We start from the raw sequence: 19,018 nt of genomic DNA, 5'->3' as shown, positions 1-19,018 counted from the left end.
CCCATCGAGTCCACAGAGACTCAGACTCGCCAAGTTCCTTGAGCAATCTCACCGCCACACCGACGCCCAGTGCCCAGACCAGCGGCGAGCGGCTCGGTCGACCCGGCCATCATGATGTTGGGAAACCATGGGACTGCCGACCTTCCAGAACCCAGCGTCTTTCGGCCAACCGATCGCGTCGCCGCGCCTTGGCGATCTGTGCAACGCCAAACGCGACGGCGAGGCGCCGTGCCCCGCCGGCCTTCTCCCGAGCCAACCCCCTCGGACGACTTCCGCTTCACCCCTTTCGTCCTGGCATCGGCCTGTCTCGCCCCCCTGCCTCGTCTCCCGCCATGCCACTCATCCAATTTCACGTTCGCCTGGGCTTGTCGCTCTTCAAGAAAGTCACCCTCATCAAAGACGAGTCCCAGACGACCATCTACGCCATCCACCGAAGAGAGCGGCTCTTGGGCGACTGGAGCACCTCGATGTACCGAGGACCAGACGATAACGGCGCTCTGGTGGCCCGAGTCCGTCGAGACAAGAGCATGCTCAAGAAAGTCTACTACTTTACGCACCTGAGCTCCAACCCGGACAGCTGGATCGAAATGCACAAGGTCAATATCGATGGGACTCGGTTCATGTTTCAGTTCCGCGGCGTTTGGTTCGACTGGAAGATGATCCTGCTCATAAGCCAGTAGGAGAAAATCACCTCGTGCCAGGAGTGGGAGCTCTATGTCAAGCCTCAGGCCGAGTCTCACAAGGTCCGCCGCATCGCAAAGTTCAACATGCCCATGAACTTTGGCTCCAAGGACTCTTCCCTCGTTGTCGAAAACGAGTATTCAGATCTACTCGAGATCATCTTCATCACGCTCTACATGAGCCTGTACATCCAGACGGACGATGCCATTCCTCGAAACGAAGTCTTTGTCGACAACGAGGCTCTGCGGGCCCAGTTCGTTGCTGGCGGTTCCGATACCACCAAGACCGGCTAACATGTCCCAAGAAGCCTCTTCCGAGCTCGGCTGGCTGAACTCGATACGCTGCGATCCCGAAATACCGTTGCGCCAATACACCCTTTGTATCTGTATTGCAGCAGTCCATACCAAGGCTTTGGCCAGCACTTGGCTTTCGATGCCCACGACGCTCGAGGCGAAAGCTCGGAGAGTAACCATCACGGGGTGCAAACTGGCCCGAGCTCAAACGGAGCCGAGCATCCGTTGAGGGCCTGTGCGGCGAGCCTGATCTTCCTGCAGCGCTGTCATAACTGGTTCAGAGGCACCATGGACTGAAGGGTGTGGATATGAGCTAGATTACTTGTTGGAACTGGATCCGATGTTCTGCGAGGTCTTGAAAGATATGACGCTGATCTCTGGTGTGATGATTTGATCCTCGCCCAGCTACATAGGAAAGGTGGCAGGATCGCACGTCCAGTGGCGGTTCGAGAGCGACATCAGTACACCGACGCAGTGCAGCAGCTCTCTGTCCGCAAATCACAGCCATCAACTCTGCAAGTTCCTCGTGAATATCAAGTGGCTTGGAGCGAGGTGCACCGTCGATGCGTGACGGCTGGTGTTGGAATCATACCCGGATGCTCCCGATTGTTTCCGCATAGAGATAGTACTTGTCGAGATCGGGGTGGACCATCTTAGCAAGGTCGCGGACGGTCGTCTCGGGCGGGACAAGCAGACAGTCGCGAAAGACCCGGTTGTCGCGGCCAAAGGAACTAAAGTTGTTGATGTTCTTGACGGGGTAGACAGGAATCATGCCCAGCAGATCGACGGCCTTCTTGACAGCCTCCAGCACGCCTGTGTGGCCATATCGGAACAGCACCATGTCCTGGACTTTTTCGAGACGGCTGAGCAGGGCAGGACACAAAGTCAATCAGGTGTACGAAACAGGGCTCGGAAACGGGCATCCGAATGCATCCGAACATTAGGAACAGCAAGGGTGCGGTCGACGCATCGCTGAAGTACCTTCGGGTCTTTTCATCGAGCGGCTTCAGCTTCTCTTCTTCACTGGGGTCGATCTGGTCCTCAGCAAGCTCGAAGCTGTCGGTGCCTTCAAAGTACTTGATGAATTTTTGCTTGTGCAGCTTGCGCAGAAACACCTCAGCCAAAGCGCTCGTCAAGACAATCCTGGACTCGTCGTACTTGCGGCATATCCTATCGATGTTCTTGTCCGAATCCGGCAGATCGATTTTGTTGAGAGCCTGAGAGCAGACAACTATGATCAGTAAGATCCAAGGCCGGCCCGCCAACATATGTGTGGAGTCTTTGCCGGCACAGGATTTTGCTCTGAGGTGACATGCCCATGCAGAACCTAGAACCCCTACTTACGATGACGGTCGGGAATCGCTCGTCCAGGAATGCATCGACAATGGCATGCAGAGTATCGTCATCCCAGGTCTCGAGGGCTTCTTTGATGCCGCATTTCTCCATAAACCTATGACACAGCGAGACCGTGGAGCCGTATCCAGAAAACTGATTCTGCAGCGTCTCGGCCGGCAATGCCTCTGGAGGATTGGCATTGAAAGTTTGCCAGAAGGTAACGCTGGAGGTGAGCCGTCGATCGCCGCGTGCATCGAAGCTATGGAAGATGCTGCGACCAAAGCCGACTCGGCTCGCAACGATCACAGCATGCTCAGAGGTCTGCGGAGCTATCGCTGAAAAGAACGCCTCGAGCCGATTGGATAGCGCCAGTGCCTGCGTCGTGCAGGAAGACTGCAGTGCTTGTCCACAGAGTGACGTCTGCTGGGACTTACTTATTGCCACATGTCGGCGGACAATGCTTCCCCATCGCTTGTGCAAGTTGTTGAAGACCCAGCTGTTGTGGCGAGATCAGTCACGGATGAACGAGAAAGCGTCAATCCTGTGGATTCGACGGCGACCCGGACTGAGAGTCCTATGGGTTGAGCCAGCGAGACGGCGAGACGGCGAGACGGCGAGATGGCGAGACCAGTCCAAGTTTCCAAGATGAAATGGGATACTGGGCCGAACCAAGCTTTGGTCGGCCCCGGAACGAGCCCCAATTCCAGAGCTGGCGATCTGACCACGACATCTCAACATACGCACTTGTGGATCTCGGACCGAAGCCAGTTGATGTCGTTGATAGGATCGTAGCCAGCGGTCTCCTTGCCGTTCTGGTCGGTCGTCCCGGAGACATCGACGACATGAATCAGCGCATCGGCCGTTCGCAAATCGTCCAGGAACTGATTGCCGAGACCCTGTCCCTCGGATGCACCAGGGACCAACCCGGCGACATCCAGGATCTTTATGGGAAGATATCGAGTGCCATCAATGCATTTGCCTGCAGACCGAAAAGGCCGTTCCAGGAAGTACGGGTGCCAAAATATTGCAGAGAGATGGCAGGGTCAGTGCCCGAGGAAGACGAGATTGTAGGGACCGTTTGGATGCTTGCCAGCGGAGAAGTGCACACTTGCCAGTCGCCGCCACTGGCATCCTGGCCTCCAAGCATGTCAGTGCTTCTATGCCTGCAATCCAAGCATCCTACCATATCGTGGCGAGCACTGGGCCTGCTTGCCGAATCGCTTGCAGGGACAGTCCACAGGGATATAGGAGACGCCGTGGTTGGGCTTGATGGTGGTGAAGGGGAAGTTGCCGACCTTGGCCTGGGCATCCGTCACGGCGTTGAGGAAGGACGACTTGCCAGCCGAGGGCTTGCCGACAAAGGCCAGCAGGATATCAGGCATGGCGAGACAGGGAAGCACGAAAGCACGGCAGATCGAGAAGCAGGACCGGCTGCGTTGCTGTTTGTGGGCAGAGGAGGCAAAGAGCGGCAGCCGCGAAAGAAAAGCTGTGCTGGGACCGCGATCACACCAAATTCCGCCTCACCATCGCAAGCCCGGCTCGCATCTCGACTCGCATCTCGACTCTGGCCCGCATCGTGGACTTCAGCACCATCACCATCGCAATCTTCCTGCCGGCCGTTCGTGATGGGTGCATCGAGCCTGTCTGCTCCCACAGTCCATCTTTCTTGGCTTCCGGCCGACCGATCCGCTGTCGCTCTCCAGAGCTACCTCCACACCAGCGAAGACGAGCTGCCAACATCGCTCCCGCCGCCCTTCAGGGCGCATCCTGCGGATTCCCAGGCTGTCGACAGCTCGGTCGAGGATAGCTCGCTCCAGCCAGATCCAGCCGCCCTGGTCTGCGCCTATCCATCGCCCGTGTCCTTGAACTCGATCGAGGTCATCTGCAACGCCCGGCACCTGGAGCTCTATCTGGACGACGAGTACTATGAGACCTTTGAGGGCGCGCTGTGAGTCTGCACTTCCCGTCTCTCGGTATGCTGTTGGCTCTCTGTCGAATCGAATCGAATATCAGATTGTGGTCCGGTGGCCGCCCTTCTGACCCATGTCCATTTATCTCGCTGGGAAACGATTCGATAGGCTGGACGACGACGAGTTGATCTTCTTGTTTGAGATGAACGAGCTCGAGCAGACCCAGAGAATCGCCAACATCCGCCAGGTCAAAGTCAAGGTAGCCCTTCGGGATGGCTCGGGGTGAATGCCTCGTGCAGTCTTGTGAAAGCCACGACGAGTTCTTCCTCGGCCCTGTGTCCTCAGATTCCAGCTGACTTGAGTCGGCCTCCAGTTCGCTTCCTTGCCCAAGCAACAGAAGAGCCTGCTCCGGCTCTATTCGTTCACCGTCCTGGCCGACCCGAACAGCGAGGTGAGTTCCAATAGTATCCTGGTTGTCGGACCGTGTTCGCGGTTTGGAGTTGCTGCGATATTTGCTTTGCGCTAAACTTACGAGATTCAGCTCATCCGCTATTACTGCTGCATAACAGCTCGGGGAACATTCTGCAGCAAGAGATCAGCCACACGCACAGGCCTCTCCCGACCGCTTGAACCAGGACCACTCTCACGACGAAGCAGAGAACGACTTCGACATGCAGTCGCTCTACGCCTCATTGCTCTTACAACAGGGAAAGCTGTCGACTGGTGGTCAGCCCGCCATTGCGACGAATGCATCCATCGGCTCCCAACCACCGCACCCACTCTCAGGTCCAACCCAATCGGCCGTTTATGACCCCGCTCACAGCGACGCCAAGGCACTTGGTCAGCATTTGATGGAGCAAATGGATCGCCGACTGGGACAGCTCACATTAGAGATGCAGAGCCGCATGAATCGAATCGAGTCCAAGCTCGATCTCATTTTGAGGAGAATGGAACAGCAACAGCAGCGGCCAGAACATGTTCATCCACACCAAATACCAGGGAGCTCTGAAACGAGCTAGTCGCTACGGGGCCATGGTCCGGTACTGTGCAAGGGCCTTTTCCAGTGGCATCCGCACCGATTCGACAAGCTGCATGGGTAGGAGTTGCCGATGTAAGCAAAGGAGTTTCGGGTGATGGGGTCACAAGCAGTGATACTTCAGTAACAGGTGGGGCGAAGACGGCAGCGACGAGCCGCACTCACCTGCTGGATTGTCTCGCTTTTCGAATAAACCTGGGTATTCAAAATGCCCTGGCGCCGCTCCAGTTCCTTTGCGAGCTTTTCAAGCTTGGAGCGGCCGTCCTTGACGCCGTTCTTGGAGAGATATTGCACCGTCAACCAAAAGTGGCGGAGAATCTCGTTGATGGACAAAAGAAGCTCGGTGGCCTCGGCGATCTGAGGAGTCGGATGTCCATTCAGCCGTTGATCTGACCATCGGCACCGGTTGAAGGTGAAACGGATATGAAGCATGAATGGTGAATATGCGGCCCTTTGCAGTGGCGTTGTTCGACAGCAGCGTTGTTCGACAGCGGCACCATAGAATCACATCGACACAGTTCTTGCTTTGCTGGCTGGTTGAGTCACCAACACGCACCATGCCGGCTAATGTCATCAAGCTTCCTCTTGGCAGTCAATTGGTTGAGCTGATTGAGGATAGCGTTGGACTTGGATGGGTCGACAGTCATCTGGATATCCAAGGGCATGTCAGTGGCCGCATCTCAGTGCCGGAGATATGCAAGTGCACCGCTCCGAATCGGTATCAAGCCGGCTCGCCTACTTGGGGCAGATTGGGCTTCCAGTGGTCCAGCGCCCGTCTAAACTCCCGCGTCGCTGCCTGTAGTGGGAAATCGGTCAATGGGATACCGATGGAGCATCGATGCATGAACAGTCGCCAAACTGCCTGTGCTCCAAATGGGCGGCGGTCTCGCCCGGCAGAAAGACACCCCGTCCCACCTCGATGGCTTCCTTCGTGTCTTCGGCGGCATGGCTCTGGCTGTCGGCACTCTGGCTTTCAAAGTATTTGGAAGCGTCGCTGATGAAGAGCGGCTTTGCGCGCTCCATTGCCTTTGCTGCCAGGTCCTCCAAATCTGTCTCGTCCATATATAGGCGATTCATCTCCTTGGCCGTCTGGGTGTGTTGCTGACCCGAGGGCGTTTGGGTACTGGAAGTAGAAGCAGCCGCTCTTGCCTCGAGCTCCCTGTACAAGGATGCCACTGTGAGTCCCCCAATCCAAGCTAACGCAGCCATGTGTAGCGGGCTACTCGGCGAACGGTGCTCTCGGCCGTGGGGCATGCTTACTTGAGGGCTGTGTTCAAAACAATCTCAGAGTGCCGATTGAATCGCCGAATCAGCGGCAGAGACGTCTTGACGCCGCCAGGTGTCATGGAGACGTCCGGCTTGTTCCCAGATTCCTGCGGATTCGGAGTGGTAAGCACACATTTACCTTGGTTAGACGATGCTCGGTGAATTTAGGGTGCGAGAAAGGCGCCAATCTCAAGACGGTAACCGCAGAAACTATGGCTGAGGGGCTGCATACCTCCAGTCGATCTTCTAGTGTCTGGCTCAGATCCAGCAGGCGATTCGTGGGCTCGTACTTGAGCTTCTTGCGAACGAGCAGGGTATCTGAGGCGGTATACAGAGCACGATGTTATGAGCCTCCTCGACCAAATGAGCCCAAGGTACCAGCGGGCATCAACGGTCGCTCATTCGAGAGCGCAAAGCTGCCCCTACCGTCCTCGTCTTCGTCAGCGTACTGGTCAAAGAATTCGTCTCGCTCCCCAGTGGTTTGGCCGAACCGCGTCCGGCGAAAATATCGTGACTGGAAATAGGTTGTCCAAAAGTCCTTCTCTGACATCTAGAGACCGAGCCAAGGATGGCGTGCTTAGTGACCGCCGAGGATGGAACCATCGTTCACACGGCCCGGCAGCCGCGAGTCCCAGATATCATGAACAGGCGATGCAGACCTTGCTGGGAACGTTTTCTTTGTAAGCCTTGTGAACTAGAGAGGATGGTGGAGGACGTAGATGCGCTCGAGGTCATCAACGACAGATCGAGTGTCGCGACGTGTGTCTATATGCTGCCCTGCTATCCTGCTATCCTGCTGCCTGTTTGGCAGTTTGCTTGGCTTACCCGTGGGGTACTGGGTGAATATCGAGTGGATGATTTCCGGGTTCAGGGTATAGACGGCCTTGCTGTCGTCGGTCGTGGGTTTCACATCGGCTCGAGATGCCGATGAGGTGCCCCTTTTTTGATTTTGTTGCCAAAGCTGGTTCGCGATGAGATGCTATCGCAGCGCAACTGGGTTGGTTAACACCCATGTCCGCATGTCGGATTGGATGTGATAGAGCGACCCACCGAACCGTCGCCTTTCCTTTCACCAATAATCCAACCCGATTCGCCAGATCGTACTTCTCAGGAATCAACTTGATCGATCAAGGCACCAGGAGCGAATCGAGGGACATCCGCCACAAGAGTCTCGGGCAAAGGGTGCCGCCAAACCCAGCAGTCACGAAACGGACTTACCCGCCTCGAGCTCCAGAACTCATCCTCAGACACGATTCCCGACTGGACGAGATCCAGATGCAGCTTGGCCAGACTCTTGTTGGTGCTCAACAGATTCAATTTGATCTCGAGCTCCTGTCGCGACGATGCGCCCGTGTCCTTGGGCTGCTCGAGTGCCTGGATCGACCGGATGCTCTCGAGATACTTGGCCAGGATGTTTTTGGCGTCGTCTCGATCCTTGGCGGACGAAAACGTGAGCTTGTGCGATGTTTCCTTTCCTTCCGGCGATAGAAATCGAGTCACCTTGAGGAGAGCGGGCGTCGGGGCGACATTCACGGATATGTCTATCATGATGACAGGGATGCGGAGGTTGATGAAATCGTGTGAGTGTGCTACAAACCCTCCCTGCCTGCTCATTCGGATCCGGCCTGGCTCTTGGACATGGAAGTGCGCCAGACAGAGGAGGAGACATACTCTTCACGGTCGACATTGGAAAGGAAAGTTCGGGTGGTTTGGAGCGGTCGGTCGCCCAGGAGACGTTCTCGCTGGTGATGCTGAAGAACCCCGGGGTGTTCTTGTAGACGACATTGAATGCGGCAACCATATTGAGCGGCTGGGTCTGATGGTCTGATGGTCTGATGGTCTGGTGGTCTGGTGGTCTGGTGGTCTGATGGGTCTGATGGGTCAGGAGGGCGATCAGGCCAGATGCGATGTTGCGCCTGGGGTTGAGCAAGGGCAGGGCCGCGGGCCCCTTCTCGGCGGCTCTCGCTCTCGGCGAGAGCGTCGTGCGCAGCAGGCGGCTGGCTGTGATGGGATGATTCACCGTTGCCGGTTTTCGTCTTGACCGTCGTCCTCGACCGGCTTGGCCCCTCGTCTATACAGCTGCTGGTACGTACGTGCGTCTGCGGTCGGGCTTGAATGTCTGAGCCTCTGGCGCATCGAGATCGGCTTTCGCCGGCGGTGGAGCGTCGCCTGTTTCGCCGTACCACGATCTGAAATCTGAAATCCGCCACCTTGACACCCTCTGGGCAGGAAATCGCCATACAAATGCTGATCCGCTGCAACTTGCTCCGGCCTCAGGCCGTCGAAGGAGTCGCATGGCCAGCCCTGAAACGATACGTCTCTGTTATGCACCTGGCAAGCGTGTCCTCCCGGCCGTTCGTGCGCCATCCACCGCACATTCTTGGCAGGCTGGTGCCGATTCCACCAACCGGGCAACGGATTGCCTTGCTGGGATTATCGACACACGCAAGGCAGCTCATGCAGAAGCCCTCTTCGCCGCAAGTCAACGGTCCTGTTGTCACGGATGCCATCGCCAAACCAAACCCCGGGCCAGTCTTGGAACACAAATCTGATCCCGACACCGAGGCACTGGCCAGCTCGCCGACAAACGGGCAGACAGCTCCCAAGATCAACGACCACATCGCCAGGCCGGAAGACGGCCCGGACTCCAAGGATAACTCGGCGCCACATGAGCTGCGATGGAAGGATGCACCGGCCTTCCAGTTTGGTGTCTACCAAGAGCTCAGCAAAGCCCAGCTCGCTGCACTCGTTGTGCTGACGACCATGGCCGGCTATGCCATGGCGCCGGGGGCAACGGATGTCGCAACGTTGCTGTGGACGACCGTGGGCACCACGCTCTGCGTTACCTCGGCCAATTCGATCAACCAGTGGATCGAGGCACCGTACGATGCGCAAATGGCCCGCACCCGCACCCGGCCGCTCGTCCGGCATGCGCTGAGTCCCGGCCATGCGTTCACGGCTGGCATCACCTCGGGCATTGCGGGAGTGGGTCTTCTGACGTATTTCGTCAACCCGATCACAGCGGTCCTGGGCGGATTCAATATTCTGCTCTATACCTGCGTCTACACGCCGCTGAAGCGCACGTCCATCTCCAACACCTGGGCCGGAGCCGTCGTGGGGGCGATCCCGCCGATGATGGGATGGACAGCTTGCACCTCGACCCTGGACCCTGGCGCCTGGATCCTCGGTGCATTCCTGTACGCCTGGCAGTTCCCACACTTCAATGCCTTGAGCTGGAATCTGCGACCGGACTACTCCAAGGCTGGCTACCGAATGGCATCGGTCGTCGATCCGGCACTCAACGCCCGAGTAGCCCTGCGTTACAGCCTCCTGCTGTTCCCCCTGAGCTTGGCTGTGCCCTACATCGGGCTGACGACGCCGTGGTTCATCGTGACGAGCAGCGTGGTGAACGGCATCCTGCTGGCGGGCGCGATCCAGTTCTGGAGAAAGTCGACGGACAAGAGCGCCCGGCAGCTCTTTTTCGGGTCGCTGATCCATCTCCCGGTGATATTGGCCCTGATGATGGTGCACAAGAAGCGGCCCGACGACGACGAGGAGAAGGAAGAGAAACGAGAGGAGACTACTGCTGCCGAGTCTGGCTGAGAGGAATCGAGGCGGATGCAAACGAACGCAAAATAACACCTATGCGAGGCCGTGAGCCGCAGCTTGGCAATACATTGCATTTGCATGCCAATCCAGGGAGAGCAGTGCCGACGCCCATGCCGATGCCGATGCCGACGCCAATGGGGTTGCGAGCGGACCAGCGACTCGCCGGCCGAGCCCCATGCTTCATGGCCGACGCGATCTTGGCTGCGGAACGCCCCTGAGCACATGCACCTGGATCCTGCAACCATGCACCCCAACAGAAACGCAGCCAGAGTGCGGCCGGCCAGCGGATGTGCTGCGCATCGCTTGGCGCCAGATGCGGCTGCGCATGACCACTCGGCCCCAAACCGGGACGGCACACAGACAGTGCGGCGGGCAGCACAACAGCGTGTGCAACCGCCGTTATCTGGCGGGCGCACAGGAAAAAAAAGGGCCGGACACACGTGAAAGCCGGCGCAGCCCCACACACACACAGCCAGCACCGCGGCCAAAAATAGCAGTGCTGTGCGGCGCTGTATGCGCAGCTGCGCTGCGATCCTATCGATAGCAGTGTCGTTGGCGCCGTTGTTACCACGATTGTTACCGCTGCTGCTGCCACCGTGCCTGATGTTGCTCCTGGTCGTTACCGCTGCTGCTGCGACCAACAGCGCTCTGCCAGTGCTGTGGACACAACGCCGATACTCTCGCGGCCTGTGTTCGGCCTGTGCGTCCAATGTCTTACGCCAGATTGGCCTTGCCAGCACCCGTTGTCGCTGCTTTGGACACGATCAGATGTCTGCTCTTGTGCACTCAAATAGCCTTGCTTGTGCTCAAAAGCCATCTCTTGTGCACCCAAATCCTCATCTGTTGCATTCGCTCTCGCCTCGCCCGGCCTCGGTTCTCGCTGTCTGCATGTTCGTCCGTCCCCCAACCGATATTCATCTCCGGGTGCTCTCAACTGCCTCCGCACCCTCGCATATTTCCAATGCATCGCCGGTCCGTCAGCGACATGGCGCCCCAGTGCCTGGGTGAATCTGGGCCAGTGTCCGTCATTTCAAATCCCGCCGCTATCTCGCGAGTCGCCGCGTCGCCCTTCACGTCCTCGCTCGCCCATTCGCCCGCCCATTCGCCCGCCCACCGGCCCTCGCCTCTGAGTCAATGGAATCATCGCCGTCCAATCGCCGGCCGCTCCACCCCAAACCCCTCGTTACCAAATCTTTTTTTCTTGCTCCCGCTATCGCTATTTATACGGCCCATTCCCCGCCATCCGTTGCGTGGCTCCATCATCCCTCTCGAGCTCCTCACATCCCCGCTACAGCTCCTTCGCCCTCACTCACCATGACCCAGCTGAACAACAAGCCCAAGGCCCTTAAGCCCTTCCACTCCGGCGACATCAAGATCCTCCTCCTCGAGGGTACGTTGAGCACGACGCCGCTGCCGGCCACTGGAATCTGGTGTGCATCGCTCAATGCGAGTGGCTCGATGCGGGTCGTTGGGTTGTCGTCGATTCCTGCCCCTGTCCTGCGTCACCATCCCTGATCCTCCCTACCCTCTGCCCCGGATACCACAGGCGTCAACAAGACCGGTATCGACATTCTCACCAAGGCTGGATTCCAGGTATATGACCGGATCGGATACACGCTGTCGCTCGTCTTCGATTTGCGGCTCCGGATTTGCATCGCACATCAATCTCGCCTCGTTGCCGCAACGGAGACAGGCTGAATCTCCCTCCGATAATGGGCGTGATCTCACCCATCTCCGACACGATCAGGTCGAGGCCCACGCCAAGGCGCTGCCCAAGGATGTTCTGCTCGAAAAGATCAAGGATGTCCATGCCGTCGGCATTCGATCCAAGACCCAGCTGACCGCCGAGGTTCTCGCTGCTGCCAAGAAGCTCCGCGTCATTGGCTGCTTCTGCATCGGCACCAACCAAGTCGACCTCGAATACGCTGCCAACCACGGTGTAAATATCGTTTCCGGAGAGCCGGCCTGATCCTGGCGCAGCGGTTCGCTGATGTTTGGCGTCTATCCGTCTACCCTCACTGATCAACAATCTGCAATTCTGCTCGTCCTCCAGATTGCTGTTTTCAACTCTCCTTTCAGCAACAGCAGAAGTGTTGGTAAGTGCTGGATGGAGCGCCATCCAGATGGACTGAGCATATCCACAGACGCAGCTGTGGATCCAGATCCCACGCCTTGCTCGGCCGGAGCTGGCTTACTCATTCGCCGCCGATCTGCAACTACCCTCCTCCCACAGCCGAGCTTGTCATTGCCGAGATTGTCGCCCTGGCTCGCCAGCTTGGCGATCGCAGCAACGAAATTCACCAGGGCATCTGGAACAAGGTCAGCCAGCTGTCCATCGCTGAGTCCCGCCCCATCATCCGAATGCGGTGCCATTTTCGCCACCACCAGCGATCACTGACACCAGTGCCTCGTCTGAGGCTGCTGCTTTGCTAGGTTTCCAAGAACTGCTACGAGATCCGCGGAAAGAAGCTCGGCATTGTCGGCTATGGTCACATCGGCAGCCAGCTCTCGGTTCTGGCCGACGCCATGGGCATGCAGGTCTTCTTCTACGACGTCATCCAGGCCATGCCTCTCGGCACCGCCAAGGCCGTCGAGTCGCTGCCCCAGCTGCTCTCCACCTGCGACTTTGTCACCCTGCACGTCCCCGAAACCCCCGAGACCAAGAACATGATTGGTGCCCACGAGCTCTCTCTGATGCAGAAGGGCAGCTACCTGATCAACGCCTCCCGTGGCACCGTCGTTGACATCCCCGCCCTGGCCGCCGCCCTGAAGAGCGGACATCTGGCTGGTGCTGCCGTCGATGTCTACCCCTCGGAGCCCTTTGCCAACGGCCCCGGCTTCCTCACCGAGCTCCAGGGCTGCCCCAACACCATCCTCACCCCCCACATCGGTAAGCATCCCGCCTCGCGCCGCGGCAGTGCAGGGTGTTTCGCCATAGCCCTGGCTGTGCGGGTCTCTGTTCGGCCGAGCCTGTGCCTCTCGCCCAACGATGGTGACTAGCCATACTGACTCTTCATAACTGCTTCAACTCCAATGTGTGCGCTGCGAACCAGGCGGCTCCACCGAAGAGGCCCAGTCCGCCATCGGTGTCGAGGTCGGCACTGCTGTCTCCCGATACATCTGCACCGGCGCCACCCTCGGTGCCGTCAACTTCCCCGAAGTCGATCTCCGCATGCCCACCTCGGATTCGAAGAGCGTTCGCATCATCAACTGCCATCAGAACGTCCCCGGTGTGCTCAAGGTTCGTCAAACGAGCAGATGTCGCCCGTCGAGCGCGTGGCTGTCGAGCGCATGGCCGTCGAGCGCATGGCCGTCGTGTCGCCAGTGTTTGCCCTTGTGGGAAATCGGCTCTATTGCATCGCTACTGCCGCCATTCCGCGATAAAGGCGGTCGACCAATGTCCTTAACGCCACCTTCGCTGTCTTTGCTCCCACACAGCAAATCAACAAGATCCTCTCCAACTACAACATTGAGAAGCAGATTTGCGACTCCCGCGGCACTGTCGGCTACTTCCTGGCCGATATCAGCGTCGAGAACGAACAAGAGATCGAAGCCGTGAACAATGCCATCGCCAGCATACCCGGTAGGAGACGAGGCTCTGAATGCAACAATTACTCGTTGCTATCACCCGTGCCGGTGTTGCCGTATCCATATCCATGCGTATGCCGCACGCAATGCGCTGACACCTTTCTCGCGCATTCTGTTATACAGAGAACCTCTTCACCCGCTCCTTGTGGTAAACAGCAGCGACACATTCGGCGTGAAACACTCAAGATTTTTGTCCTGTGTTTTCTAGAGCACGCACGCAGTCCGCTGCTGTTGCCATCATGCTGGAGGCAGCGACGGGCGGCTTGTAACTACTATCTATCCCTTCGTTACTTGTTTTCTTTTGGAGTGCGTGCATTCCCCCAACCACCACTGCCTTGCCTTATGTGTTTGTATTTTGCTCCCTAACTTCTCCCCATCCTTTTTCTCAACCGAAACGCCCTCACGAACATTGATATTCTTCTCACCGCCAATAAAAAGCCTTGAACGGTCGCATACATCATACCGCTCCAACACGCCCGCACCGGTCACCCCCACTTTGCGGCTGCCGCCGTGATTCTCATCAAGTGTGCCCACTGTGCATCCTCGCTCATAGATATCCCCTCCTGTATTCCAAACAGTTCCGGCCCAGGACCGGCTTGACATTTGGGGCGCATGGCAATGGCACCGGTGGTGACGACATGGTGGAATATCGGTGCGGAGTATCGCTCCTATCACTGCAAGCTTTCTCGCCCGTGAAAGAGTTGTATCTGGCCCTCCGGCTTCGTCTCCGCTTCTCGCTCGACCATGAGCCGGGCTTCAATCTCGACCGAGGTCTTGAGAATCTCGAGATGGGCCTCGTTCGTGACAGCCGCGTCGCCGATCAGGCAGATGTAGAAGTAGATCTTCTTCTGCATCGGAAGCAGCCGCTGTCGTCCGAGTCGACCGGCAGGGGTGACCACGGCCTTGGGTAAGCCCGCACTCGAAAGCCCCTGCTCAGGATTGAGTCGCTGGTGTCCAACCTCGGCCTCGATCAAGTGGTGGATATGTGAGAGAGCCAGTAAGACAGACTGCTTGCTGGCGAGGACGGCGGCGACATCAGCCAAAAGTGACGATGCAGAGTTGATGATGGAGCGGTATGGCCGCCGCGGATTCTACATCAGAGCGGGGAAGGAAGGAGGCAAGAAGGAAGCATGGCAAGCTGGGCTGCTTAGTAGTGTGAGATGCGCGAGACCATTGCATCTTGGAGCGAACGAGGTTCCAACACGGCCAACCAACCTCGTATGCCTGACTGAGAATGTACACAATAGCTTCTTTGACGCTCTCGTAAGCACCTTTCTGCTTCATCGACATCACCGGCGAAACATCCACCAACATATACAGCGACTCTGGTAGTTCGAGATCGCCGTTCATGTGTCGCCAGGTCAGGCAGTATGCAAAGCTAGCCCAAAACGCACCAGGGATGCAAATTAGTATGGTGCGTCAACCTCAGCGTGCGGAAGAGCAACCCCACATACGACACGCATATACATAGCCGACAAAGACAGCAGGAATGGCAAAGAGGATGCAGTGTGGTAGCGGATTGGATACTTACAGATAGTCAACCAGGTTGTAGTACACTCGCTCGTTGGGAGCAACCTTGGTGATCTCGGAAAAGCGAGCAATCGACTGCATCATGGTGGGTCGCTGTAGGCTGGGCGGCGGGCTGTTGCTGGCTGCTGCATCGCCCAGGATGCTCTCTTCTCCGTGTTTGGATGGAGGCGATACCTCGGTTATCAGCGACCCCTTGGCGGGGGCAAATATCCACCACGGCGTCTCGATGAGGGCAGCTCGAGTTGACGGTGCGGACCCGCCGAGCAGCTTGCTGGTATTCTCTGAGTGATGGTTCAGAGCAGCAGAGTCCTCCATGAACCGCTGGAAATCTTGCTTCTCCGAGTCTGTCAGCTGGCCGAGGATAACCTCGACGCTGGCATTGTCCAGGTCGATCTCGCGGAACCGGCTCGATAGGTCTTCTGAAGCATGGCAGATCGCAATCGACCGATGAGTTGGGCGACGACGAACAGACAAACCCGACTCGATGGCTTGCTCAATCCAAGCATGGTCGCCAGCAGAATCGCAGGCACGATCACAGCGCCAGCGATGTATCCATCCGGCCGCCGTGATGGCGGTTTAGAACGATGGCATGCCGTCCATGAGGCCAGTGCTCACCTGAATCGTAGTCATCACCATCTGCTTCATCATCATCATTATCATCATTATCATCATTATCATCATTATCATCATTATCATCGCCGTCATCGACTTTGCCGGCCAGAAACGAGGCATCGCTCCAGAGCGGATCGTCCTCCTGACTCTGCTCGAAGCGCTTCAGGATCTGCCTCATCTTTTGCGCCGAGTCCTCGGTGTTTTTTTGGCTCGCTAGCTCAGACAGGACGTTCGATTTGTAGAACTCCTCGGTGCAGGCCACATGGTTCTGCGAGACACATATCGAGGCGGTGGATCGGTTCACGGTAATCGAACGGTGGGTTCAGCAGCTATCGTCCAGAGGGCTCTCGTAGGAACAGTATTTGCGCAAGCCTCGGTTTTGAGGGGCAGATCATCGGCATGGCATCGACACTCACAGTAGATTTGTAGCACCCGAGGCTGCAGTAGGGCAGGTTGCATCGGGGGCAGACGTACTTGGAGCTCTCGGTCTGGCAGCTGTCGATGAATCGTCGGGCCAGTAAGTCAAGTCAGCATGCGGTCCATCGATCGTGAACAAACAGATCCACCAGCGAGCGACCCAACCGCACCCGTGTGTGGCCCAGGCAGAACCGAAAAGCAGCAGCCAGTCCGCCATCATCGCAGGAGCCACAGCCAAGTTGCATGGCCGCTGCGGGCTGCGAGGACTGCTGAATGCGGCTGCCAAACGACGGCCCGATCCGGCCAGCGCTGGGACCTGTAACGTACATTCCGCATGGCCTGGGAGCTGCCTTGAGGACGCTGTGCGCCAGCTCTGTCATGGTGAGGCAGATCGTCTGTGTGCGGCTGGCGAAAGACCCTGTGGGGCAAATGAAAGCCATAACGAAGGATGATCACCATGAAGAATTTGGGACGAGCGAGAGGAGCGCGTTCTCGGCCGACGTTCTCGCGAGGAGCGCTCGTCCCAAATTCTTCGTCTTGTTTCGTCCAGCACCACAATCATGTGAAAGCCCAGAAGCTCATGCTGTCATGTGTGGCTGGATTGGCCCCGCCAGCGCCTGGCCCCTCTCGCGCAGCCCAGGCAGTCAGCTTAAAGCCCTCCCACACCCTTTCTCTCCTTCGGGCGCCAGCGCAGGTCGGCAGCCCGTCCGCTCTGTACTTCTTACACTCTCCACCGCTTTCGCTCATTCGCAGACCCCATATACTGCCGCCCCGAAACCATGGCCAACACCTCGTTCCTCCAGCTATCGCCACGCGCACAGCGTCTCCTGAAGACAACCCAGGATTTCGTGGAGCAGGAATGCATTCCTGCCGAGGCCATCTACTTTGCCCAAATGGCCCCTATCGGCTCGACCGATCGCTGGCTCGTTGTGCCTCCGATCATCGAGCAGCTCAAAGCCAAGGCCAAGGAGCTCGGGCTGTGGAACTTGTTCCTCCCCAAAATCTATCCCGAGGGCCCCGGCTTGACCAACCTCGAGTACGCTTTGCTCTGCGAGGTCCTGGGCCGCTCCTTCATTGCCCCCGAGGTAGAGTTAGCGTCGTAGCGAGCAGGTCGAGACTCACAGATTTGATATTCGTGGTCCTCCTGGACGATGCAGAGACCCAAGGCGGAGAGGGTAGCGTATCTCTTCGCCCTGGGGGACTTGTTGCAATCGCCTGACCTGATGCGGCTCCTATTTCAGGCCACAAACACCGCTGCTCCCGATACGGGCAACATGGAGGTCTTGGCCAAGTACGGCAACCAGAAGCAGAAGGACAAGTGGCTCAAGCCTTTGATGGAAGGCAAGATCCGCTCAGCCTTCTGCATGACCGAGCCCGCAGTGGCCTCGTCCGACGCCACCAACATCCGAACGGCCATCAGCCGCGAGGGTGACTCGTACGTTATCACGGGCCGCAAGTGGTGGATCAGCGGAGCTGGCGACCCCCGTTGCAAGATTTACTTGGTCATGGGGAAGCACCATGGCTCCAAGGAAGAGCCTCACCGCCAACAGAGCGTCGTGCTTGTTCCAGCGGACACTCCCGGCATCACCGTCGTTCGTCCCCTGCCTGTCTTTGGCTACGATGACGCCCCGCATGGCCACTGTGAGATTCTATTCGAGAACGTGAGAGTTCCCGCCGAGAACATGATCTTGGGCGAAGGACGCGGGTTTGAAATCATCCAGGGACGCCTTGGTCCAGGTGAGCACAGCGGTCGATGCAGCTATAGTCTATGCGTCGTGTCGCTACCGGCACTGCTGGATTGAACCCCACTGCTGCTCGCTATCGCGCAGGGCTGCGTTGACGGAAGACCCTATGAGATTCTTGGGACAGGCTGTGAGCGGTGGAGCTGCCCCATGAACGGTCGTTGCTCATGGCGGTGCCGTGGCTGCCTCTCACGCGTGCACTTCCTCCGTCGAACTGGCAGGCCGAATCCACCACTGCATGCGAGCCATCGGCATGGCCAGCCGTGCGCTGGATTACCATCTGAACAGAGCCACCGACCCGGCCCGCAAGACCTTTGGCAAGCTTCTCCACCAGCACGGCAGCGCGGCACACGAGCTTGCCCTGTCGCGCATCGAGCTCGAGCAAGCCCGCCTGATGGTGCTCAAGGCCGCCGACACAATCGATCTGCATGGACCCAAGAAGGCGATGGTTGAGATCGCCATGGCCAAGGTCGTTGTGCCGACGATGGCGCTCAAGGTGATGGACCGCGCGATCCAGGCGCACGGCGCCGCAGGAGTGAGCAACGATATCCCGCTGGCATACATGTATGCCTCGATGAGGACCCTGCGCATTGCTGACGGGCCGGACGAGGTCCACATTCGACAGATTGCCCAGACAGAGCTCAAACGGGCCGCGCAGGTCAAGGACCAGCTGAAGCACAAGGAGGAGCGCGAACGTTCGCTGCGCTCGCGGCTGTGAGCAGCAGTGCGGCATTAGGTAGCTGGCCCATGGATCTACCCCAGAATCCGTCCCATGGGGCCCGTCCAAGGCTCCAAGCATTTGTGCGGGATATCTCCTCGGCCGAGTCCGTCGCATCAGCGCAGGGGATCGAGCTCGGCTCTCGATCGGCATGTTTCCTCGTCCAGTTCCGGCCAGGGCGAATCAATAAACACCATATATGGACATAGGGTGGCGTAGCACTGTGGCTTTGGCTGTCGCCCTCGCAACTTTTTTTTCTGTCTCGCTGGAGAGCGAGCAGC

At 57.9% G+C, this 19,018-nt stretch overlaps 7 protein-coding genes across 7 annotated transcripts; 4 read left to right on the top strand and 3 right to left on the bottom strand.

The window, feature by feature from the left end:
* Positions 1-1,059: 1,059 nt before the first annotated feature.
* Positions 1,060-3,769, bottom strand: BJ171DRAFT_500672 (P-loop containing nucleoside triphosphate hydrolase protein). The gene is made up of 7 exons (XM_053110585.1): positions 3,493-3,769; positions 3,054-3,288; positions 2,744-2,805; positions 2,319-2,494; positions 1,956-2,191; positions 1,567-1,837; positions 1,060-1,379 (listed from the first exon to the last, which is right to left on the bottom strand). Exons 1-7 carry the CDS (start codon positions 3,689-3,691, stop codon positions 1,293-1,295), a joined length of 1,266 nt encoding a protein of 421 aa, XP_052967593.1. The 5' UTR covers positions 3,692-3,769; the 3' UTR covers positions 1,060-1,292.
* A 69-nt stretch (positions 3,770-3,838) lies between these two features.
* On the top strand, positions 3,839-5,645 carry BJ171DRAFT_500670 (uncharacterized protein). The gene is made up of 4 exons (XM_053110584.1): positions 3,839-4,257; positions 4,388-4,478; positions 4,593-4,670; positions 4,789-5,645. The coding sequence occupies exons 1-4, from the start codon at positions 3,935-3,937 to the stop codon at positions 5,236-5,238; spliced, it is 942 nt and encodes a 313-aa protein (XP_052967592.1). The 5' UTR covers positions 3,839-3,934; the 3' UTR covers positions 5,239-5,645.
* BJ171DRAFT_62180 (BSD domain-containing protein) lies at positions 5,136-8,402 on the bottom strand. Its single transcript, XM_053115436.1, has 12 exons — positions 8,193-8,402; positions 7,740-8,062; positions 7,347-7,500; positions 7,181-7,215; positions 6,948-7,071; positions 6,754-6,839; positions 6,516-6,628; positions 6,171-6,414; positions 5,995-6,051; positions 5,812-5,902; positions 5,421-5,644; positions 5,136-5,307 (listed from the first exon to the last, which is right to left on the bottom strand). Exons 1-12 carry the CDS (start codon positions 8,320-8,322, stop codon positions 5,242-5,244), a joined length of 1,647 nt encoding a protein of 548 aa, XP_052967591.1. The 5' UTR covers positions 8,323-8,402; the 3' UTR covers positions 5,136-5,241.
* Positions 8,403-8,571: 169 nt separating this feature from the next.
* On the top strand, positions 8,572-10,215 carry BJ171DRAFT_500662 (UbiA prenyltransferase family-domain-containing protein). Its single transcript, XM_053110583.1, has 2 exons — positions 8,572-8,606; positions 8,751-10,215. Exon 2 carries the CDS (start codon positions 8,766-8,768, stop codon positions 10,122-10,124), a length of 1,359 nt encoding a protein of 452 aa, XP_052967590.1. The 5' UTR covers positions 8,572-8,606; positions 8,751-8,765; the 3' UTR covers positions 10,125-10,215.
* A 1,105-nt stretch (positions 10,216-11,320) lies between these two features.
* BJ171DRAFT_441233 (uncharacterized protein) lies at positions 11,321-14,185 on the top strand. The gene is made up of 9 exons (XM_053108069.1): positions 11,321-11,520; positions 11,677-11,723; positions 11,878-12,069; positions 12,184-12,226; positions 12,364-12,449; positions 12,564-13,020; positions 13,184-13,371; positions 13,569-13,713; positions 13,842-14,185. Exons 1-9 carry the CDS (start codon positions 11,445-11,447, stop codon positions 13,868-13,870), a joined length of 1,263 nt encoding a protein of 420 aa, XP_052967589.1. The 5' UTR covers positions 11,321-11,444; the 3' UTR covers positions 13,871-14,185.
* On the bottom strand, positions 14,186-16,871 carry BJ171DRAFT_500658 (uncharacterized protein). The gene is made up of 7 exons (XM_053110582.1): positions 16,605-16,871; positions 16,277-16,355; positions 15,929-16,128; positions 15,864-15,901; positions 15,250-15,667; positions 14,934-15,096; positions 14,186-14,809 (listed from the first exon to the last, which is right to left on the bottom strand). The coding sequence occupies exons 1-7, from the start codon at positions 16,715-16,717 to the stop codon at positions 14,390-14,392; spliced, it is 1,431 nt and encodes a 476-aa protein (XP_052967588.1). The 5' UTR covers positions 16,718-16,871; the 3' UTR covers positions 14,186-14,389.
* Positions 16,869-18,941, top strand: BJ171DRAFT_500656 (acyl-CoA dehydrogenase/oxidase). Its single transcript, XM_053110581.1, has 3 exons — positions 16,869-17,362; positions 17,519-18,014; positions 18,241-18,941. The coding sequence occupies exons 1-3, from the start codon at positions 17,057-17,059 to the stop codon at positions 18,735-18,737; spliced, it is 1,299 nt and encodes a 432-aa protein (XP_052967587.1). The 5' UTR covers positions 16,869-17,056; the 3' UTR covers positions 18,738-18,941.
* The last annotated feature ends 77 nt before the right edge of the window (positions 18,942-19,018 follow it).

The sequence above is a fragment of the Polychytrium aggregatum genome (genome assembly GCF_025602895.1).
Source record: "Polychytrium aggregatum strain JEL109 chromosome Unknown BJ171scaffold_14, whole genome shotgun sequence".
NCBI lineage: Eukaryota > Fungi > Chytridiomycota > Chytridiomycetes > Polychytriales > Polychytrium > Polychytrium aggregatum.
Note: the sequence above shows the minus strand (reverse complement) of the source record. Positions and strands in the feature narration are given on the sequence as shown.

Bases quoted from the DNA above. Each gene is read 5' to 3' on its own strand.
- BJ171DRAFT_62180 (XM_053115436.1), bottom strand. From the start codon at position 8,322: ATGGTTGCCGCATTCAATGTCGTCTACAAGAACACCCCGGGGTTCTTC. The intron at 6,629-6,753 runs GTATGCAGCCCC...CCGAATCCGCAG, and splicing joins CACTAGAAGATCGACTGGAG to GAATCTGGGAACAAGCCGGA. The intron at 5,903-5,994 runs GTAGGCGAGCCG...TTGGATATCCAG, and splicing joins GGAAGCCCAATCTGCCCCAA to ATGACTGTCGACCCATCCAA.
- BJ171DRAFT_500662 (XM_053110583.1), top strand. From the start codon at position 8,766: ATGCTGATCCGCTGCAACTTGCTCCGGCCTCAGGCCGTCGAAGGAGTC.
- BJ171DRAFT_500658 (XM_053110582.1), bottom strand. From the start codon at position 16,717: ATGGCTTTCATTTGCCCCACAGGGTCTTTCGCCAGCCGCACACAGACG. The intron at 15,668-15,863 runs GTGAGCACTGGC...GCCATGCTTCAG, and splicing joins TGGTGATGACTACGATTCAG to AAGACCTATCGAGCCGGTTC. The intron at 14,810-14,933 runs GTTGGTTGGCCG...GCTCTGATGTAG, and splicing joins TTCTCAGTCAGGCATACGAG to AATCCGCGGCGGCCATACCG.
- BJ171DRAFT_500656 (XM_053110581.1), top strand. From the start codon at position 17,057: ATGGCCAACACCTCGTTCCTCCAGCTATCGCCACGCGCACAGCGTCTC. The intron at 17,363-17,518 runs GTAGAGTTAGCG...CTCCTATTTCAG, and splicing joins GCTCCTTCATTGCCCCCGAG to GCCACAAACACCGCTGCTCC. The intron at 18,015-18,240 runs GTGAGCACAGCG...TCGAACTGGCAG, and splicing joins CCAGGGACGCCTTGGTCCAG to GCCGAATCCACCACTGCATG.
- BJ171DRAFT_441233 (XM_053108069.1), top strand. From the start codon at position 11,445: ATGACCCAGCTGAACAACAAGCCCAAGGCCCTTAAGCCCTTCCACTCC. The intron at 12,070-12,183 runs GTAAATATCGTT...CTCGTCCTCCAG, and splicing joins AATACGCTGCCAACCACGGT to ATTGCTGTTTTCAACTCTCC. The intron at 13,372-13,568 runs GTTCGTCAAACG...GCTCCCACACAG, and splicing joins ACGTCCCCGGTGTGCTCAAG to CAAATCAACAAGATCCTCTC.
- BJ171DRAFT_500672 (XM_053110585.1), bottom strand. From the start codon at position 3,691: ATGCCTGATATCCTGCTGGCCTTTGTCGGCAAGCCCTCGGCTGGCAAG. The intron at 2,192-2,318 runs GTAAGTAGGGGT...GTCTGCTCTCAG, and splicing joins AGCGATTCCCGACCGTCATC to GCTCTCAACAAAATCGATCT. The intron at 1,380-1,566 runs GTATGATTCCAA...TTTCCTATGTAG, and splicing joins AAACAATCGGGAGCATCCGG to CTGGGCGAGGATCAAATCAT.
- BJ171DRAFT_500670 (XM_053110584.1), top strand. From the start codon at position 3,935: ATGGGTGCATCGAGCCTGTCTGCTCCCACAGTCCATCTTTCTTGGCTT. The intron at 4,258-4,387 runs GTGAGTCTGCAC...ACGATTCGATAG, and splicing joins GAGACCTTTGAGGGCGCGCT to GCTGGACGACGACGAGTTGA. The intron at 4,479-4,592 runs GTAGCCCTTCGG...GTCGGCCTCCAG, and splicing joins TCCGCCAGGTCAAAGTCAAG to TTCGCTTCCTTGCCCAAGCA.